This window comes from Notolabrus celidotus, chromosome 8 (assembly GCF_009762535.1).
Source record: "Notolabrus celidotus isolate fNotCel1 chromosome 8, fNotCel1.pri, whole genome shotgun sequence".
Lineage (NCBI taxonomy): Eukaryota > Metazoa > Chordata > Actinopteri > Labriformes > Labridae > Notolabrus > Notolabrus celidotus.
Window position 1 is genome coordinate 35,264,209 of NC_048279.1, and position 17,410 is coordinate 35,281,618.

Genomic DNA, 17,410 nt, shown 5'->3' on the forward strand with positions numbered 1-17,410 from the left:
GTGGTTCTGGATCAGGACCTGGACTTCTTAACAGCCCAAATCAGAAGCTGTGAATATGATGCTGTCATTGTAACCTCTGTTTTTGTTAACTTTCTGGTTTGACCAAATAGTTATAAACACTTAAAAAACTTCTGCATGAGCTTTTAAATGCATATAAGTCCCAAAAAAAATCACATGTAACCATTTATATATTATAGCATATTAAACCCAACAGGTTAATAAATACCAGGACATTTTAAAGAAACAGTTTTATTGTTTATTTTAAGATAAGATAAGATAAGATATTACTTTATTGATCCCCCGGGGGGGAAATTCAGTTGTTCCAGCAACCCAGACAAGTACAATCAAGAAGAAGTTTCAATAAGTAAAATAAAATAAAAATAAAATAAAATAAAATAAAATAAAAATAAAATAAAATAAAATAAAATAAAATAAAATAAAATAAAATAAAATAAAACAAAACAAAACAAAATAAAATAAAATAAAAAATAGATAAATAAAGCTAGAATACAATTTAAATATATACAATGTTACAAATGGAATTAGATTAAGTAGCATTAATTACAGGCAGTATTAAAAATGTTTCAGTAGTGACAGGTTGACATGGAGTGATTATGGTTGGTAATGACAGATTAAGCAATAAATAAAAATAAATATGGGTATGTAATATGACCATGAGTTGTAGTACAATAATAATGTAATATAACATAAAATAATATGGCAAAGTTTTAACTTTATCTTGAGTTTTTTTGCATCTAAGTCAGATAATATTAATTTTTTTCTGCCATATTTTGGTGCTTTTCTCTCAAACAGACTCATAAATCCAGTTAAACTCCATTAAAATCTGGATATTTGATGAGTCATCTGGTGTCAATAAATCACTGTAAACACCATCCACAGCTCTGTCGCCTCTCAGTGGACATGGAGCCCCGGTGCAAGGCGTGCTCACCGGCTAAAGAAGCGGCAGAAGCCGGTCCATGAAACCAACGCATCCACTAACACCATTGGCCCTTTTGAGGAATCCAGGTAGAGACAAACTCCTTTCCTATTGGCTGCAACTCGAGGGCTCTTACAACAGCGAGACCCCATTGGTCGACTAATGACGCTGCTTCAATCTGATTCGCTGAAGTCTCCAAGGGGGGCGGGATGTCAAGTTCGGTTGCGCGGTAGAAACCGGTAACCGAGCACTCCAGCACGTTGTGAAGCCGCTCGTGCTACAGGCTGAGGTGATTCCAAGAAATCACTCGTTTCTGAAGCTACGACTATTTTTGATAATTGACCCCCAGGTAAGATTTTCTTCTCCTTTATACTCTTTGTTTGATTCAAAGTTTAAACCGTCGTTTATCCCTCTGCTTGTCCCCCATCTGTGTGGTCGTGTTTCAGGGCTCCGTCTAACTCCTGGTGTAGCCGTTAGTAGCTGTTAGCAGCCGTTAGCCACCTTTAGCTGTAGCCCGGCGGTTTTTGATGACTTATTGTGAATTAACAACAGATTACATGACAAATACTACACAATTATGAATATACAATAAAGCTGGTGTCACCTGGCGTCCATAGTGGGGTGTTACCCCCGCCTTCACTACCCAGTTTCAGTTTGGGATTCCAGGAATTAGCCTGTACCACAGGTTAGCTCACTTCTCATTCAGTCGTGACTCCCTCCTTCACAGCCTGCCTCCTCACTCCACCTTTACTCTCATTTTATCATCATATTTAATCGTTTTAATCATAAAGAAGCTGCTTTAACTCTGGAATGAGGGTGAGTATGTCAGAGAAAGGGAGGACACGTGTTGGGGCTGCTCCTCAAACCGAGCTATGTGTCCTAGTTTAGGGGGGGGGGGGCCGTGTGCTCGGTCCAGCTGTCTCGGGGTTTAGCTGCACAGTGCACCCGCTACCATGCCACATGAAACCCTTATTATACCTGGAAGTCCTCGGCGTGCTGCCTCAAAGTCTCCCCCGCCCTGCAGAGCCGCCATGCTGCCTGCTGATGAGCGTACAGGCCGGTCCATGGCACCATCACTGCGGGCACGGCGTGGCCTTTGTCTGCATGCCATGCTCACTCTCTTACACAAGCTGCTCTCTAATGTGCCTGCTGCATACCTCAAAACTATATTTGAAAGAGTCCTAACCCCCTTTTAGATTAAGTTAGTCCACATCTGAAATGCCTATGTAGTTGTTCTGGATCAGGACTTGGTCTAATGTGAGCTAAAGGTGGAAACACTCTGATGTGGCCCCCTTTCCTGCAGTTTCCAACCAGAATAAAGGTTTCACAATCCTGAAACTGGGTTTAAAATAAACTACACCCCCTCCTAGAATAACCTAGCCCACATCTGAAATGCCTAGATGTAGTTGTTCTGGATCAGGACTTGGTCTAATGTGAGCTTAAGGTGGAAAAACTCTGGTGTGGCCCCCTTTCTTGCGGTTTCCACCTAAAATAAAGGTTTCACAAACCTGATACTGCTTAAAATAAACTGCACCCCCTCCTAGAATAGTCTAGCCCACATCTGAAATGCCTACATGTAGTTGTTCTGGATCAGGACTTGGTCTAATGTGAGCTTAAAGTGGAAAAACTCTGGTGTGGCCCCCTTTCTTGCGGTTTCCACCTAAAATAAAGGTTTCACAAACCTGATACTGCTTAAAATAAACTGCACCCCCTCCTAGAATAGTCTAGCCCACATCTGAAATGCCTACATGTAGTTGTTCTGGATCAGGACTTGGTCTAATGTGAGCTTAAGGTGGAAAAACTCTGGTGTGGCCCCCTTTCTTGCAGTTTCTAACTACTATAAAGGTTTCACAACCCTGAAACTGGGTTTAAAATAAACTGCACCCCCTCCTAGAACAGTCTAGCCCACATCTGAAAGGCTTAGGTATTGGGGTTCTGGATCAGGACTTAGTCTGATGTGCGCTTAAGGTGGAAAAACTCTGATGTGGCCCCCCCTTCTTGCAGTTTCTAACTACTATAAAGGTTTCACAAACCTGAAACTGGGTTTAAAATAAACTGCACCCCCTCCTAGAATAGTCTAGCCCAAATCTGAAAGGCTTAGGTATTGGGGTTTTGGATCAGGACCTGGTCTAATGTGGTCTAACCCAATCACCCCTTCATGCATTTGCACAAATAATCTAATGCCCCCCCCCGAGGTGTTAGCCAGTGATATTAGGGAGAGAAGGGTCCCTCCTCATGAGATGTTAGACCTCTGTCTGTGCTTCAGTTCCAGTTTGTGGTCTCGTCTTGGTTGCTAAGTGTTCGTCAGAACAACAGATGGCTCTGTTGCGTGGACAGGTGTTGGAGACAGTCCGTTAAGGACCCGGTCCCTGTGGTCTCTGAAAGACGATTTGAGTTTGTGTGGATGTTTGGAGTCACATGCGGCTTCAACATTTCTATTTGATCTCCTTTGAATCAGGTTCTGAGTATTGACTCCGGGTCTTATCAATCCTTTATTTTCAGAGAGTGAATACTTCTACTTCCATCCTGCATCATGATCCACTTCTTGGCGTGCTGCGTCACAAATGACGTCACATTACGTCCTTACAGCAGGCCCTGGCAGATCCTTCTGTGGGCTGCAAAACTCTCACTTACCCCTGTTTTTTCTACTGAAGCCGGTTCGGAGCCGATGCTCAATTAAGAACCAGTTTTTTGTGTTTCAACTGCAAGAGAACCTGCTCCTGGAAAACCGGTTCCAGAGCAGCACCAACTCTTTGCTGGTCTAGAACCACCTAAATCAGGGGTGAGGTGAAGTTGCCATCCATGTAAAGCCCGCCGAGTAGCACAGTAGATTAGGTAAAGTTGGATCAGGTCTCTTCGGGACCTCATGTGATGATGAAAAGCCAGGAGAACCGCCAGCAAGTACGCTACGTGCTCGAGCAGGTGTGAAAACAAACTGGTGCAGAGTAGGTTCCCAAGTTGGACCAGCCCAGAACTAGTACCAGGTTCACGTTGGAAGAAAGGGGGTAATGAGGTGTAGTCCTGAAAGACTAACGTTGCTTTAGGGAACAGAAATCCACATGCCGTATCAAATCGCAGAAATTTAGAACCAGCTCCAAGTTGGAACCAAAGCCGCCTACGGGGTTTGTTGTGCAGAAAAAATCCCTTTTGAAATCAGTGTTTTTGAGTCTAGTTGTACAATAACTGGCAGCAAAACCTGTTCTAACACCGGTGTAATGATTCTTTTTGTCCTACCCTGAGATTGCGTTAGTGTTAGATTCGAGCAGCTGCTCCGGCATGTAGGAGCCGAGTGTTAATGTATCATGCAGGTGACCAGTCACTTGTAATGACGATGTAAGGTTAACTGGTTCACCGAGAAGCTCACAGACACAGGAAACAAGAATGTGGATCTGTCACAGCATGCTTCAGCACTTCAGGTTTTCACTAAATATTCACCTCGGGGTGAAATCAGTGACGTAGACGACGATCAACCTGCAGCAGAGGATGAAAATCAGTGTTTTCATCATCTCCTTTAGTCGGACAGCTGCTGCTCTGGAGTCTGTATCTGAAAACACAATGCTCAGATTTCATCCCTAAATAAAGATGTGACTGGAGGGACATTCAGGTCTGGAAAGGGTCCAGTTTCTGCCCCTTTAGACGGTTTAATCCGGGGCATTAGCCTCCAAAGGGGAATCCAACAAAGCAGCACCTCTAAATAACTGCTCGCCTGATGAGGACGCCGGTCGTTTAACACACGGCTTCTGTTTGTGGAGCCTCTGGAAAAATAAAGCAGGAGATGTTTGAAAACCAGGAAGTGCGTGTGTGCTTTTTTCTAAATGTGCATTTTGGGAGGAAGAGGAATCAGTGCAGCCAAAATGCCGTTAGAAGTTCAGCGAGTGTGCAGCAGAGTTAGATTTTATCCACTCGGTATGAAAACAAACAGCGAGAGGTCTGGGATGCTTTCGTGCCCCGGCAGGCTGTTTTCATGCCGGTGCACCCAGATGGGGCGTTTAGCGCTCTTCAGAGTTGTCAGTTACGTGGATGACACACATCTCAGAGGCTGCTGGCCTTCACATGGTCCAGAACACCGAATCAAACCTGTAACACGGAGAGAGGCACGCTAATATGACAACAGAGGTTATGTTTACCTACAAATACTCGCACGAAAAACTGGACCCGAGTGCCAGCCGGCCGGGACGGCTCAGTGTGACTCATGGCTGCATATTTGTGTGCATGTGTGCTTCAAGTGGGGGGGGGCAGTGTTTCTTTAAAGGTGCAAAATAAGGTCTGACACTGAGCTCAGTGCTTATACAAGAGCTGTTAAAGCAGACTCTTACACAAAAGTCAGAGTTTTGTGGATAAAGTTGAAGTAAAAGTGCGAACTGAGTGAGTTTGGTCTTCTAAAAAAAGAATATTGGGGCGCTGGTGGCCTAGCGGTCTAAGCGCCCCGCATGTAGAGGCTATAGACTTCATTGCATGTCATCCCCCACCTTCCACTCCCCATACTTCCTGTCTCTCTTCAGCTGTCCTATCCAATTAAGGCAAACAAATCCCAAAAATATGACTTAAGGAAGTTTTTGGGTTAGAAGAAGAAGTTTGAGGACAGGTGCAACCTTCTGTGTCAACTCAGTGCTACTTCAATTCTCCCATCATGCTTTGCTCCATCAGTTTCAGTAACCCCACCTCTCCTCCTCTTTGCAGAGATTTCCAGTTGACCAAAGAAATGGTGATGGAGAAGCCAAGTGCCCAGCTGGTCGGGCGAGAGTTTGTCCGACAGTATTACACACTCCTGAACCAGGCCCCTGACTACCTGCACAGGTAACCCCTGCACCCGTCTCTCTCTCTTCTTTGCAGAATGGTTAATAATCAAAATGCATGTTGTTTAAATCGCCCTTTGTGTCTCTCTGCTCAGGTTTTATGGGAAGAACTCCTCCTACGTTCACGGCGGCCTGGACAACAACGGCAAACCGGTGGAGGCTGTTTATGGACAATCTGTAAGTGGGTCCATCCGGCAGATAACGGCTCTTTATAATTGTTTTTTTTTTTTTTTCAATAGAGTGGTGCTGCACTCGACTCCCACACACTGACACACACAGAGGGAAAAAAAAAGGGAGAGCTGAAAGGAAAATAACTTTCCTGCAGTTCTTTTCTCCAAAAAAGGAGAGCAGAGAGAACACCAGGAGGACTATTCTTACTTTCAGGGAGCTGCTTTCAACACTGTCAGAGTTTTTAGATGTGTGCTAGGATAGGAGGATGTTTTTGCATATTTAGCTTTTCCATATAAGGTGCATTTCGACCAAGAGTTCCAGGGTCTTTTAGCCCCCAGAACTACTTTCCCCTGAACTAAAAGGTTCCTGTGCCCCCATTGTTGTCTGCGTTTGGACTGTGGGCTGAAATCCCGGGTAGATTGAGCAAATCAGGCCAGTGATGTATGGAGACAAATAATAAGTAAATGCACTACATCACCAGACCAGTAGAGGGCAGTAAAACAAAGAGGAATGCCATTCGTCACAGATGACACCATAGAAGCAGACGGACAGGCAGGTATCATTATGAGCAACACAACAGTTAGCCTGTTAGCATGAAGAGACTCAGCTGGTCTGTTTTAGATGGTGCTATATTTCATCACAGATGGATTCACTGAATCAACACGTGAGAGAAGATAAGCGCGAGTAGCAAAGACGTTTCAACACGGCTTTAAAATCATTTTGAACTCAAAAAGCCGTGATCGCAGAGATCGGCCGGTGTTTTGGTTTAAACAGCGACCCTGTTAACCGGAGACTCTCAGCCGGATGCGTCCCTCATAAACGTCTTTAGACGATCATTAATTATCTGATGAGTATATTTTGAAATCTTAATAAAAACTAAACTAGTTTGCATTCCCAGGAACTCCCTCTGTGTTTCAACAGCTGTGTAAACTCCACAAACACTGACACGTTCAGCTGAAGGTCTCCAGTTTACAGGGTCACTTTGAAAACCGGAACACCGGGAGGAGAGACTCATTCACGGTGGGCTGAGAGAAGACTACTGTTACAAGCTGCTAAATCAAGAGAATCACAGCTTCTTCTTTTGAAAAGTACACACACATACAAACAAGATAGAACAAATAAAAACTAATGAAAGAAAGAGAAATCAAGTGAATCACAGATGTGTGTGATGTTGTTGTGGACGGCAGGCGGAATAAAAACACTGAGGTTAATCTACCAATCAGACACGTTCAGCATTGCAGACCCCGAAAGTCCCAGGACCTAGCAGGGGCTTTTTAGGGGGTCGAAAGGGCCATTAGAGAGAAATGTGAAACGTAGCTACCGCAGCCTGCAACACCTACATCCAAACATTGATGCATGCACATTTAACGTTACAGTCCTGCAGAATAAAAACGCCAGATGTGACACGTGTTCATATTTTTCCAGAGATAAAATTCATGTCTTCAAGTTGAATTTAGTCCAAACAATCCAAAACAAAGAGACTCTTCAGTGATGTGATCAACGCCACAGAAACACAGCAAACTCTGACTGCCTATAAATCTGGAAACAACAAATACTCCTCAATGAATTAAATGATTAACAACATATTTCGCCGTGCAGGGTACAGTAATCCTGCAGGGAACATTCCTGAGCGTTGCACCGGCTCATAAAACTCGTTAAAGCACATTCCTCATAGTTGACCTTGTAACTTGAAACCCTCACCTTCGTTAACCCGGGATGCCAGAGCGTTCAAACTGGACCTTAAAGAACCTCAGGCACAGGTGATGAGCACTTACTCAGAAAGGGGAGAGATTGGGTAGAACAAGAAAACAGAAGTCACAATCAAGCAGCATTTACAGATTTAAAGAAAGGGAAGTTGTTGATTGTTGATTCTTCTTGCAGGAGATCCATAAGAGGGTGATGGCTCTAAGCTTCCGGGATTGTCACACTAAGATCCGACACGTGGACGCCCACGCCACCCTGAACGAGGGCGTGGTGGTGCAGGTGATGGGCGAGCTGTCCAACAACATGCAGCCCATGAGGAAGTTCATGCAGACCTTCGTGTTGGCGCCTGAGGTTTGTGACTCTCCAACAATAAAACGGCTCTTAGAATCAGAGAGTCTCCAATCAATGTTTGTTAAATGGTTTCTTTTCTTCTTTCAGGGAACCGTTGCAAATAAATTCTACGTCCACAATGACGTGTTTCGTTACCAAGACGAGGTGTTCGCTGACTCCGACTCTGAGCCCCCTGAAGGTGAGACGGCGTCCCTCGTCCTTTATGAAAACTGTCCAAGACAACAGGAGTCACTCGTGTACCTTTCTTTATTGATTCCCCTCTTGATATTAATCGGGTTAAGACAAGTAGTTGGAGAGAGGTTTCAACTTGTAGGAGCGTGATAGCATCATAAATCAGACACTGTCTTCCTTTGTACTGCTGTTTGTTCTGTTACAATTAAAGCTACTGTTAGTGTTTGATGTCTTGAAAACAAGACATTAAAGTTAACAAAATACAGTTTTTAAGATTAAACCATACTGTCACAAGTTTCTAACATCTGCAGAAAAATGTATTTGGTCATTTGAGTTCTGTTTTATTCAGAGAATCCTCTAGTTTCAGTTTGCACGAGGTAAAACGAGGAGTTAAATGTTCAATCAAAGATTCAGAGTTGTGGGAGAAAGCAGAGAGCGGTGGTGGCTTCCACTTGTAAAAGATATGGATATTGGAAAAGCTCGATGTGGGTGTTGAAGTGACGTTAAAGTAAAACTAAACCAGGTTTTTCTTTGTGTTCTTTCAGAGTCTGAGGATGAGGTGGAGGAGATTGAGGATAGGGTTCCCTCTCCTGACGTCGCCCCGGAGGAGTCTGCTCCCTTCTACGACCCGGCAATCTGGTACGGATCGTGCATGAGCGTCTGCTCTTTAAGGGCTTATATCCACTTAGTCCACTTCACAGATAATATACACTACCAGTCAAAAGTTTGGACACGCCTTCTCATTCAGTGGTTTTTATTTATTTTGACATTGTAGATTAATACTGAAGACATCAAAACTATGAAATAGTCTGCTTTCACCATAATCTGGATTACAGCAGTAGTCAAATAGGACTATCCATTGTGTGCTAACCCTACCTCTGAACAACACAACTGATGGTCTCAAACACATTAAGAAGGCAAGTCATTCTACAAATGAACTCTTGACAAGGCTCATGTTAATTAGAAACCATTTCAGGAGACCACTTCATGAAGCAGACTTGAGAGAATACCAAGAGTGTGCAAAGCTGTCATGAAAGCAAAAGGGGGCTACTTTACAGAATCTAAAATATAAAACCTATTCTGCTTTGTTTAACACTTTTTAAAAAATTAAATAATTCCATATATGTTCTTTTATGGTTTTGATGTCTTCAGTATTAATCTACAGTGTTTCCAATAATTAAAATAAATACAAACCCTTGAATGAGAAGGTGTGTCCAAACTTTTGACTGGTAGTGTAACATAAAACACAAACTAGACCAGCACCAGATCTCTGCAGGGATTGTTTTTAGAAGATTGTCACACTAAGAATACAATCAGTGAGTCAGCAGTCTTAGGGGACGTACATGTGATGATGCATATTTGCATTATCATGGTTTAACTGAGTGCTAAGGTGATGCTGTGTTTGATTGAGGAGTCTGTTTCATTCCAGATTTATACTCTCCATGAAAAAGTAGAAAATGAGAACATTCATCTTTTGATTTATTTTGCCTTTATGGGTCAAATTAGAAAATCTGCTTCTGAATAAAAACATTTAAATGTTTAATCCAGCCTCCGTTTAAGCAGCTGCCTGTCTGATATAGAAGAGCATCATTTATCATGATGCTGCTTCAAAAACAACTTTTCATCTTAAGCCCCCAGAGAACAAAGTTTGTGTGTAACACTCTCTTATTTCCTGTAGTTCGGAGCCGACGGTTCCCGGCGACGAGGAGGAACCCGCAGCAGCGAGTCCAGAACCAGAGCCGGAGGTGGAGAAGGAGGCCGAGGCCGCGGTCGAGGAGCTGAAGCCAGAGTCGCTGCTGGAGACGCAAACAGACACGCACACGTCGGACGACCAGTCGGAGAAGAGCCCCGCCTCAGTCCCGCCCACCGCAGAGCCCGTCGCTGCGCCCGCCGAACCCACCCCTGCTGCTCCAGAGGAAAACAGGGTAGGTCTTAAATGAGATGCAGAGAGCTGCAGACACACAGGTGGAAAAAGAAGTGTTAAATCTTCTCCTCTTAGCTGCAAGGAGAGAAACAGACTGTGAGGCATTAATCTGTGCAGATAATGTTTATCATGGAGGTAGAGAGGTGGATGCATCAGATCCAGACTGCGGTTGTGTTGTCCTGTGCTCTCCTCCAGGAATAACAATCTATGCCGTTCTAGTTTCAAGAATCCAGGCCTTCATGTCTCCTTTTTGTTTCGTCTCCTCGCAGCCTTTCTCCTGGGCGTCGGTCACCAGTAAGAACCTCCCTCCCAGCGGGGCCGTCCCAGTCTCAGGAATCTCCCCACACGTCGTCAAAGCCACTCCCACAGCAGCGGTATGCTCCTTTAAAATAAAGTTCTATTAAGTGCAAGAAGAAGAAGAAGCAACCCTGACTTCTAAGTGTGGTGGTTGTTTTGAGGCAGCAGGTGTCACTGTTCTAAAACCAGAGGAGCTCTCCTCTGTTATGTAAAGATGGAGGCAGATGGATGTGCTCAGGGTGTGTGTGTGTGTGTGTGTGTTGTCTTGTGTTGAAGAACAGATTGCTTTGGACACCTGATTGTTTCCTCTGCGGACAGACGAGGGCAGCAGGACGCAGACGCCTCCAGTTCGCCGAGGCTTTACACGCCGATATCAAAGAAACGCCAGAGTTGGACTTTTCTTTTCTTTTCTTTTCTTTTTCATCTCTTCTTACAAACTTGTGTTGTTGTCGTCGACTCTCACAGCCCAGAGCGGAGGTAAAGCCAGAATCCCAAACAGCCACACAGAGACCACAGAGAGACCAGAGACCGAGGGAACAGAGGCCTGGAGGTCCTCCGCCGGTGCACAGAGGGCCCAGACCAGGTACGCACGCACACACACACACACACACACAGTATACACACCACAGTTTAATAGCCTCTAAACAGATTTAACAAGCAGCCTTTGTGACAAGCACGAGGCCGCGAGTACAAACCAAACATAATCAAATGTGAAGTGTGCTGTTGAATACGGCACTCTGAGCTAGAGCTCGTGTGTGTTCTCTCTGTGGCTGCAGGTGTGTTCAGACTCCTCTCACAACATGTCAACATTAAAACTTGTATTTTTTTTATCAAAGTATTGTGCAAAGTGGTTTATCCACAATACAGTGAACACTCGGCTCTCTCGGAGTGTCACCTCGTTGACCCGGTGACTCATGCTTTTGTTTTGTTGTGTTTTTATTTATTCAGTCCGGGAAGGGGAGCAGGGGGAGTCGGAGGGTCGCAGAGTGGTCCGGTACCCCGACGCCCACCAGCTGTTTGTGGGGAACGTCCCTCATGACGTGGACAAGACGGAGCTCAAGGAGTTCTTTGAGCGTAAGTTGAAGATCGCAAGTCCCTGTAAAGGCGTTTTTCAACCGGAAGAACTTTACCCCTGAACTATGTGCATTTCGACCGGTGGACCCAGGGTCTAAATTTAGTTCTGGGGTAGATAATCTCCCCCCTAAAAAGCCCCTGCTAGGGTGGTAGTACTTTTCAAAGGTCCCAGGGCTTCTGCGGGGCCTGCAGTGCTGAATGTGTCTGATTGGTAGATTAACCTCAGTGTTTTTATTCTGCCCGCCCACAATAACATCACACACATCTGTGATTCACTTGATTTCTCTTTCTTTCATTAGTTTTTATTTGTTCTATCTTTTTTGTATGTGTGTGTACTTTTCAAAAGAAGAAGCTGTGATTCTCTTGATTTAGCAGCTTGTAACAGTAGTCTTCTCTCAGCCCACCGTGAATGCGTCTCTCCTCCCGGTGTTCCGGTTTTCAAAGTGACCATGTAAACTAGAGACCTTCAGCTGGATGTGTCAGTGTTTGTTGAGTTTACACAGCTGTTGAAACACAGGCTTCCGGGTCAACTTTTTTGTCACAATTTTTTCTTGTCAAATTGTTTTTTTTCAAATTTTTAAATTTTTTTAATTTCTTTTTTTGTCAATTTAAAAAAAAAAAAAAAAAATCCCCCAAAAAATTTAACTTTTTTTTTCTCGATTTTTTTTCACATTTTTTTAATTATTTTTTTTTTCACATTTTTTTTTCAAAATTTTTTTATATATTTTTTTCATATTTCTTCTTTTCAAAAAAAATTTTTGCAATTTTTTCCAAAAACCATTCCCAGTCATTGTTTTTTCCATCTGTGATTCTCTTGATTTCTCTTTCTTTCATTAGTTTTTATTTGTTCTATCTTGTTTGTATGTGTGTGTACTTTTCAAAAGAAGAAGCTGTGATTCTCTTGATTTAGCAGCTTGTAACAGTAGTCTTCTCTCAGCCCACCGTGAATGCGTCTCTCCTCCCGGTGTTCCGGTTTTAAAAGTGACCCTGTAAACTGGAGACCTTCAGCTGAACGTGTCAGTGTTTGTGGAGTTTACACAGCTGTTGAAACACAGAGGGAGTTCCTGGGAATGCAAACTAGTTTAGTTTTATTAAGATTTCAAAATATCCTCATCAGATATTTAATGATCTTCTAAAGACGTTTATGAGGGATGCATCCTGCTGAGAGTCTCCAGTTAACAGGGTCGCTGTTTAAACCAAAACACTGTCCGATCTCTGCCACGGCTTTTTGAGTTCAAAAGGATTTTAAAGCCGTGTTGAAACGTCTTTGCTACTCGCGCTTATCTCCTCTCACGTGTTGATTCAGTGAATCCATCCGTGATGAAATATAGCACCATCTAAAACAGCTCCAGCTGAGTCTCTTCATGCTAACAGGCTAACTGTTGTGTTGCTCATAATGATACCTGCCTGTCCGTCTTCTTCTATGGTGTCATCTGTGATGAATGGCATTCCTCTTTGTTTTACTGCCCTCTACTGGTCTGGTGGTGTAGTGCATTTACTATTTATTTGTCTCCACACGTCACTGGCCTGATTTGCTCAATATACCCTGTACTTCAGCCTGAGGTCCAAACGCAGACAACAATGGGGGCACAGGAACCTTTTAGTTCAGGGGAAAGTAGTTCTGGGGGCTGAAAGACTTGTTTTCGTAACCGTCTCCCTCTCTCTCGTCCTCAGAGTACGGTACAGTCCTGGAGCTGAGGATCAACAGCGGAGGGAAGCTACCAAACTTTGGTTTCGTGGTGTTCGACGACTCTGAACCTGTACAGAAAATCCTCAGTAACAGGGTAAGGAGACCTCCCAGGAGGAACTGAGACTGTCTTTTTTGCTGCACCATTTTCACGGCGTAGAGACCAGATCTAAACCTTCTCCCAGTTTGGGGTTTTAAAAACTGCACGTGTTGATTTGCTAAGAAGAAAAGGAAAGCATTTTAATCCGTCTTGTCTCATCTCCACAGCCCATAAAGTTCCGAGGTGACGTCCGCCTCAACGTGGAGGAGAAGAAGACTCGCTCAGCCAGGGAGGGCGACAGGCGGGATGTGAGGCCCCGTGGTCCAGGAGGTCCCGGCGGTCCCAGAGAGCGAATAGGAGGCGGCGGTGGCGGCGGCGGAGGACCTCGAGGCCCCCCAACCCGCGGAGGCATGGCACAGAAACCCAGCTTCGGCTCTGGGCGGGGCGCCGGACCCAGCGACGGGCGCTACTCTGCTCAGCGCCAGTGAGGCAGCTGAGCGCCAAACCTGCGCGTGATTTACTGATCAGACTCGGCGTACTTCTCACTGATTGGACAAACTTAAATTTCAACCTCAAAGCCCTTCTCTCCACGTCACGGCGGAGGGAGAACAAGGAGGGATTATTTATTGAAAGTCACACTCTCTCTTGACTTCCTTCCTCCTTATTCTCTCTCCTGAATCAAGAAGTACTCTGAAGGGCTCTCTGTTCTGAATCCACGCAGGTTTGGTCTCCAGCTTTCACCATCAAGTCACGCCAGCTCCTGCTGAAGTCAACAGCCAGTCTCGACATCAGTCTCTCATGAAGACGGCTGCCTCTTCCTCCTCCCGAGCTTCCTCCATCCCTGCCTGATTCTTCTTCTTCTTCTTCTTTCTCACCTGCTGCTCTTTCGTTTCCTTCTAAGGAATCCAGAATGTCACTCCTTCTCCTCGTTTTTTCCCCCCCTCCTTTCCTCCTCTTCGTCCTCCTTCCTCCACCAACACACGTATTATTATCTGGACTTTTTTTTTTCTTTTTTTTAAGTCATGTTTTTGTTTTGTTCTTCATGCTGAACTTGAATTTCTAAAGAAGCAAACCGTAACACACAGACACATGAGAAAAAGGGTAAATACTACTTGAATTGGGGATTAAAAAACCCAGAGGTTAGGTTTTTTTCGCGTTCTCTCTCCCTGTTTCTTAAAGGAACGTGTACTTTACTGCTTGGTCAATCCTGTGTATTGCTGCCACCGTTGTATCTAGCGATGGATCTGTCTTATCTTTTTATTCTATCAGGTCAAGAGCTGAACTGTAGTGGTTTTATTTGAGTAAAAATGTTGGCTTGTGATATGTGGATTCACGGACGCGTCTGAATGGAGCATGTATCAAACCATGTATCAAATCCTGTTAAGGCTTCTACTACCGATGCACTTCATCTGTCATCATGTTTAAAATGAACTCACCTGCCGATGAGAGAACTAAATTAAAAGTGATTTACTGTTTTAAACTCTGGTCTGTTTCATCGTGTTTGAAGCTGCTCATTAAATCACACAGGAGAGGAACTACAACATGCAGAGGATTTAAATCTGTGAAAAGAATCAATCTTTATTTATAAAGCACCAAATCACAACAAACGTTCTCCTCAGACTCTTTCCAAACAGAGCAGGTCTAGACCGTACTCTAAGACCCAACATCAAGACAGGATCAGATCCAGTCCCATCTTACAGACAGGACTCAGTCTGATCTCATCTTAATCCACCATGAGCAGAACACTTTGCCGCATTTAGCAAATTACAGTGGCAAGGACAAACTTCCTTTAGCAGGCAGAAACCTCCAGCAGGACCAGACTCATGTTAGACACACATCTGCTGAGACCGTGTTGGAGAGAGGGATAGAGGGAGATGAAGAGAGAGAGAGAGATGATAGTGGGGAGACGGATAGTAGTAGTTGTAGCAGCTGGAATAAATATGAAGAAGGAAGCCAGGCAGTGAACCAAACCTCACCAGAGGAAGTAAACAAGACAAAGCTATCGATCGTAGGTAAACTTGTCCATGTTTTCACAGTTTGTTCAGTCTTCACTGAAAAATGAAACAAACTAAGAAATGTATTTTTATAAGAACAAGACAGAGCGAGGGGGAGTCCTCTAACAAATTCATTAAATAAGAAGCATAAATGAAGCCTCTTCCCCCTTTTGGAATCAGACATGGTTGTAATGTACTCTCAGTTTCCTTTCCAAAAGCTGCAAATAACAGTTTGGAGTGACAAAATTGGCTTTCTGGATATTGAATTCTCCTAAAAATGCTTTTTGTGCACAGGAAATTTGCAGCATTTAGCAAGTTACAGTCCCATCTTACAGACAGGACTCAGTCTGATCTCATCTTAGTCCACCATGAGCAGAGCACTTTGCAGCATTTAGCAAGTTACAGTGGCAAGGACAAACTTCCTTTTAACAGGCAGAAACCTCCAGCAGGACCAGACTCATGTTAGACACACATCTGCTGAGACCGAGTTGGAGAGAGGGATAGAGGGAGATGAAGAGAGAGAGAGAGATGATAGTGGAGAGACGGATAGTAGTAGTTGTAGCAGCTGGAGTCTGGTACATCCACAGCAGCAGAGATCCAGAGGAACCTACGAGACAAGGGAGCTCAGAGACTCCAGAAAGGTCTATGGTTAGTAACTTTAATGTTGGGTCTTTGTTGATAATAGAACATAGAGTACGGTCTAGACCTGCTCTGTTTGGAAAGAGTCTTCAGATAACGTTTGTTGTGATTTGGCCTCATATAAATAAAGATTGATTGATTGACACCCACACACACAAGTTAAATATTTTACAATCAAACAGAAGGAGCTCTGCTCTGAGAGGAGGAATAAAAACTCTCTGAGTAGATCAAACCTCTCAGTCGTGTTTCTCTGCAGCGTTTATGAATGTGGGACAGGTTAATATTAAAGGTTTTCAGTCTGTATCTCTCTCTAATGTGTAATTTTACCTCGTGTGAAACAGGCAGACACAAAAGAAGCTCTGTGAGGTGTAAATACAGCTTCTCCTGGATCATTTCCTGACATTGCATGCATCATTTTTGTAAATACTTTCATTCAGATCAAGTAAAAATCAAAGAAGCCTCAGCAGAGAGTGTTTCAGTCAGATGTCAGAGGAACAGTGAAACGTCACTACACTACATCTGTCACACGGTCTCCGGCCTCTCTGATTGTGTATTCCCACACCGTCCTGATTATTGGATGTGCAGCTCTCCGGTCATGCAGAAACACCCCGTTAAACATGCCCCGAAGGGCTATTAAATCAAGGAAATCAGGACTTTGGTGAGTCCTACATGAGACGTGACTGCTTTACCAACAGACCTGAGCTCCGATCATTATTCAGCTCACAGGGTGAAATTATTCGGGTTACACCGTGCATGATCCACCGTCTGAGAGTGGGCAGTCATACATTTATGAACCACTTCCACAGCAGTCCTGTTTTTCAGCAGAGGAAATGACCAAATTCAAAACAGTTACTGAAAGGAAATGCTTCAAAGTTTATTCTCCAGGTGTCAGAATTACTGCAGCTCAAACACAGAGAGGACTGCAAATTTTTTCCAGAGGAGGAAGTGAAATTTCAGCTGAGAAGCTCATTGAAGTCAGAGTTGATTCCAACTGAGTGCAAATTCAACAAAAAAGGACACTTTGTTGATGTCTGTGGGGAAACGTCCAAGTAGACTCCAAATGGTCACCTGACAGCGACAGATCTTTATTTGTATAGCACCAAATCACAACAAACGTTATCTGAAGACTCTTTCCAAACACAACAAATTAAGACTAGAACCTGCAGCTGACTCCAAGCTCAGTCCCCCTCAAACGTTCAGGTCATCCTTAGTTCAAGTGAAGCCAGTGGAGGAGAGGAAATCTGAGTCCTGAGAGGATGCCCTTCTGGAGTCCCTGAGCTCCCTTGTCTCGTAGGTTCCTCTGGATCTCTGCTGCTGTGGACGTGCCAGACTCCAGCTGCTACAACTACTACTATCCGTCTCCCCACTATCATCTCTCTCTCTCTCTTCATCTCCCTCTATCCCTCTCTCCAACTCGGTCTCAGCAGATGTGTGTCAAACATGAGTCTGGTCCTGCTGGAGGTTTCTGCCTGTTTAAAAGGAAGTTTGTCCTTGCCACTGTAACTTGCTAAATGCTGCAAATTTCCTGTGCACAAAAAGCATTTTTTGGGAAAATTCAATATCCAGAAAGCCAATTTTGTCACTCCAAACTGTTATTTGCAGCTTTTGGAAAGGAAACTGAGAGT

At 44.0% G+C, this 17,410-nt stretch overlaps 1 protein-coding gene across 1 annotated transcript; it reads left to right on the plus strand.

Annotated features, from left to right (window-relative positions):
* Positions 1-1,137: 1,137 nt before the first annotated feature.
* Positions 1,138-14,632, plus strand: g3bp1 (GTPase activating protein (SH3 domain) binding protein 1). The gene is made up of 12 exons (XM_034689245.1): positions 1,138-1,286; positions 5,618-5,734; positions 5,829-5,910; positions 7,786-7,959; positions 8,047-8,137; positions 8,676-8,769; positions 9,809-10,055; positions 10,324-10,428; positions 10,817-10,934; positions 11,300-11,425; positions 13,100-13,209; positions 13,380-14,632. The coding sequence occupies exons 2-12, from the start codon at positions 5,640-5,642 to the stop codon at positions 13,638-13,640; spliced, it is 1,503 nt and encodes a 500-aa protein (XP_034545136.1). The 5' UTR covers positions 1,138-1,286; positions 5,618-5,639; the 3' UTR covers positions 13,641-14,632.
* The last annotated feature ends 2,778 nt before the right edge of the window (positions 14,633-17,410 follow it).

Coding starts and splice junctions, on each gene's coding strand:
- g3bp1 (XM_034689245.1), top strand. CDS start 5,640: ATGGTGATGGAGAAGCCAAGTGCCCAGCTGGTCGGGCGAGAGTTTGTC. Junction 5,911..7,785: donor AGGCTGTTTATGGACAATCT/GTAAGTGGGTCC, acceptor TTCTTCTTGCAG/GAGATCCATAAGAGGGTGAT. Junction 8,138..8,675: donor CGACTCTGAGCCCCCTGAAG/GTGAGACGGCGT, acceptor GTGTTCTTTCAG/AGTCTGAGGATGAGGTGGAG.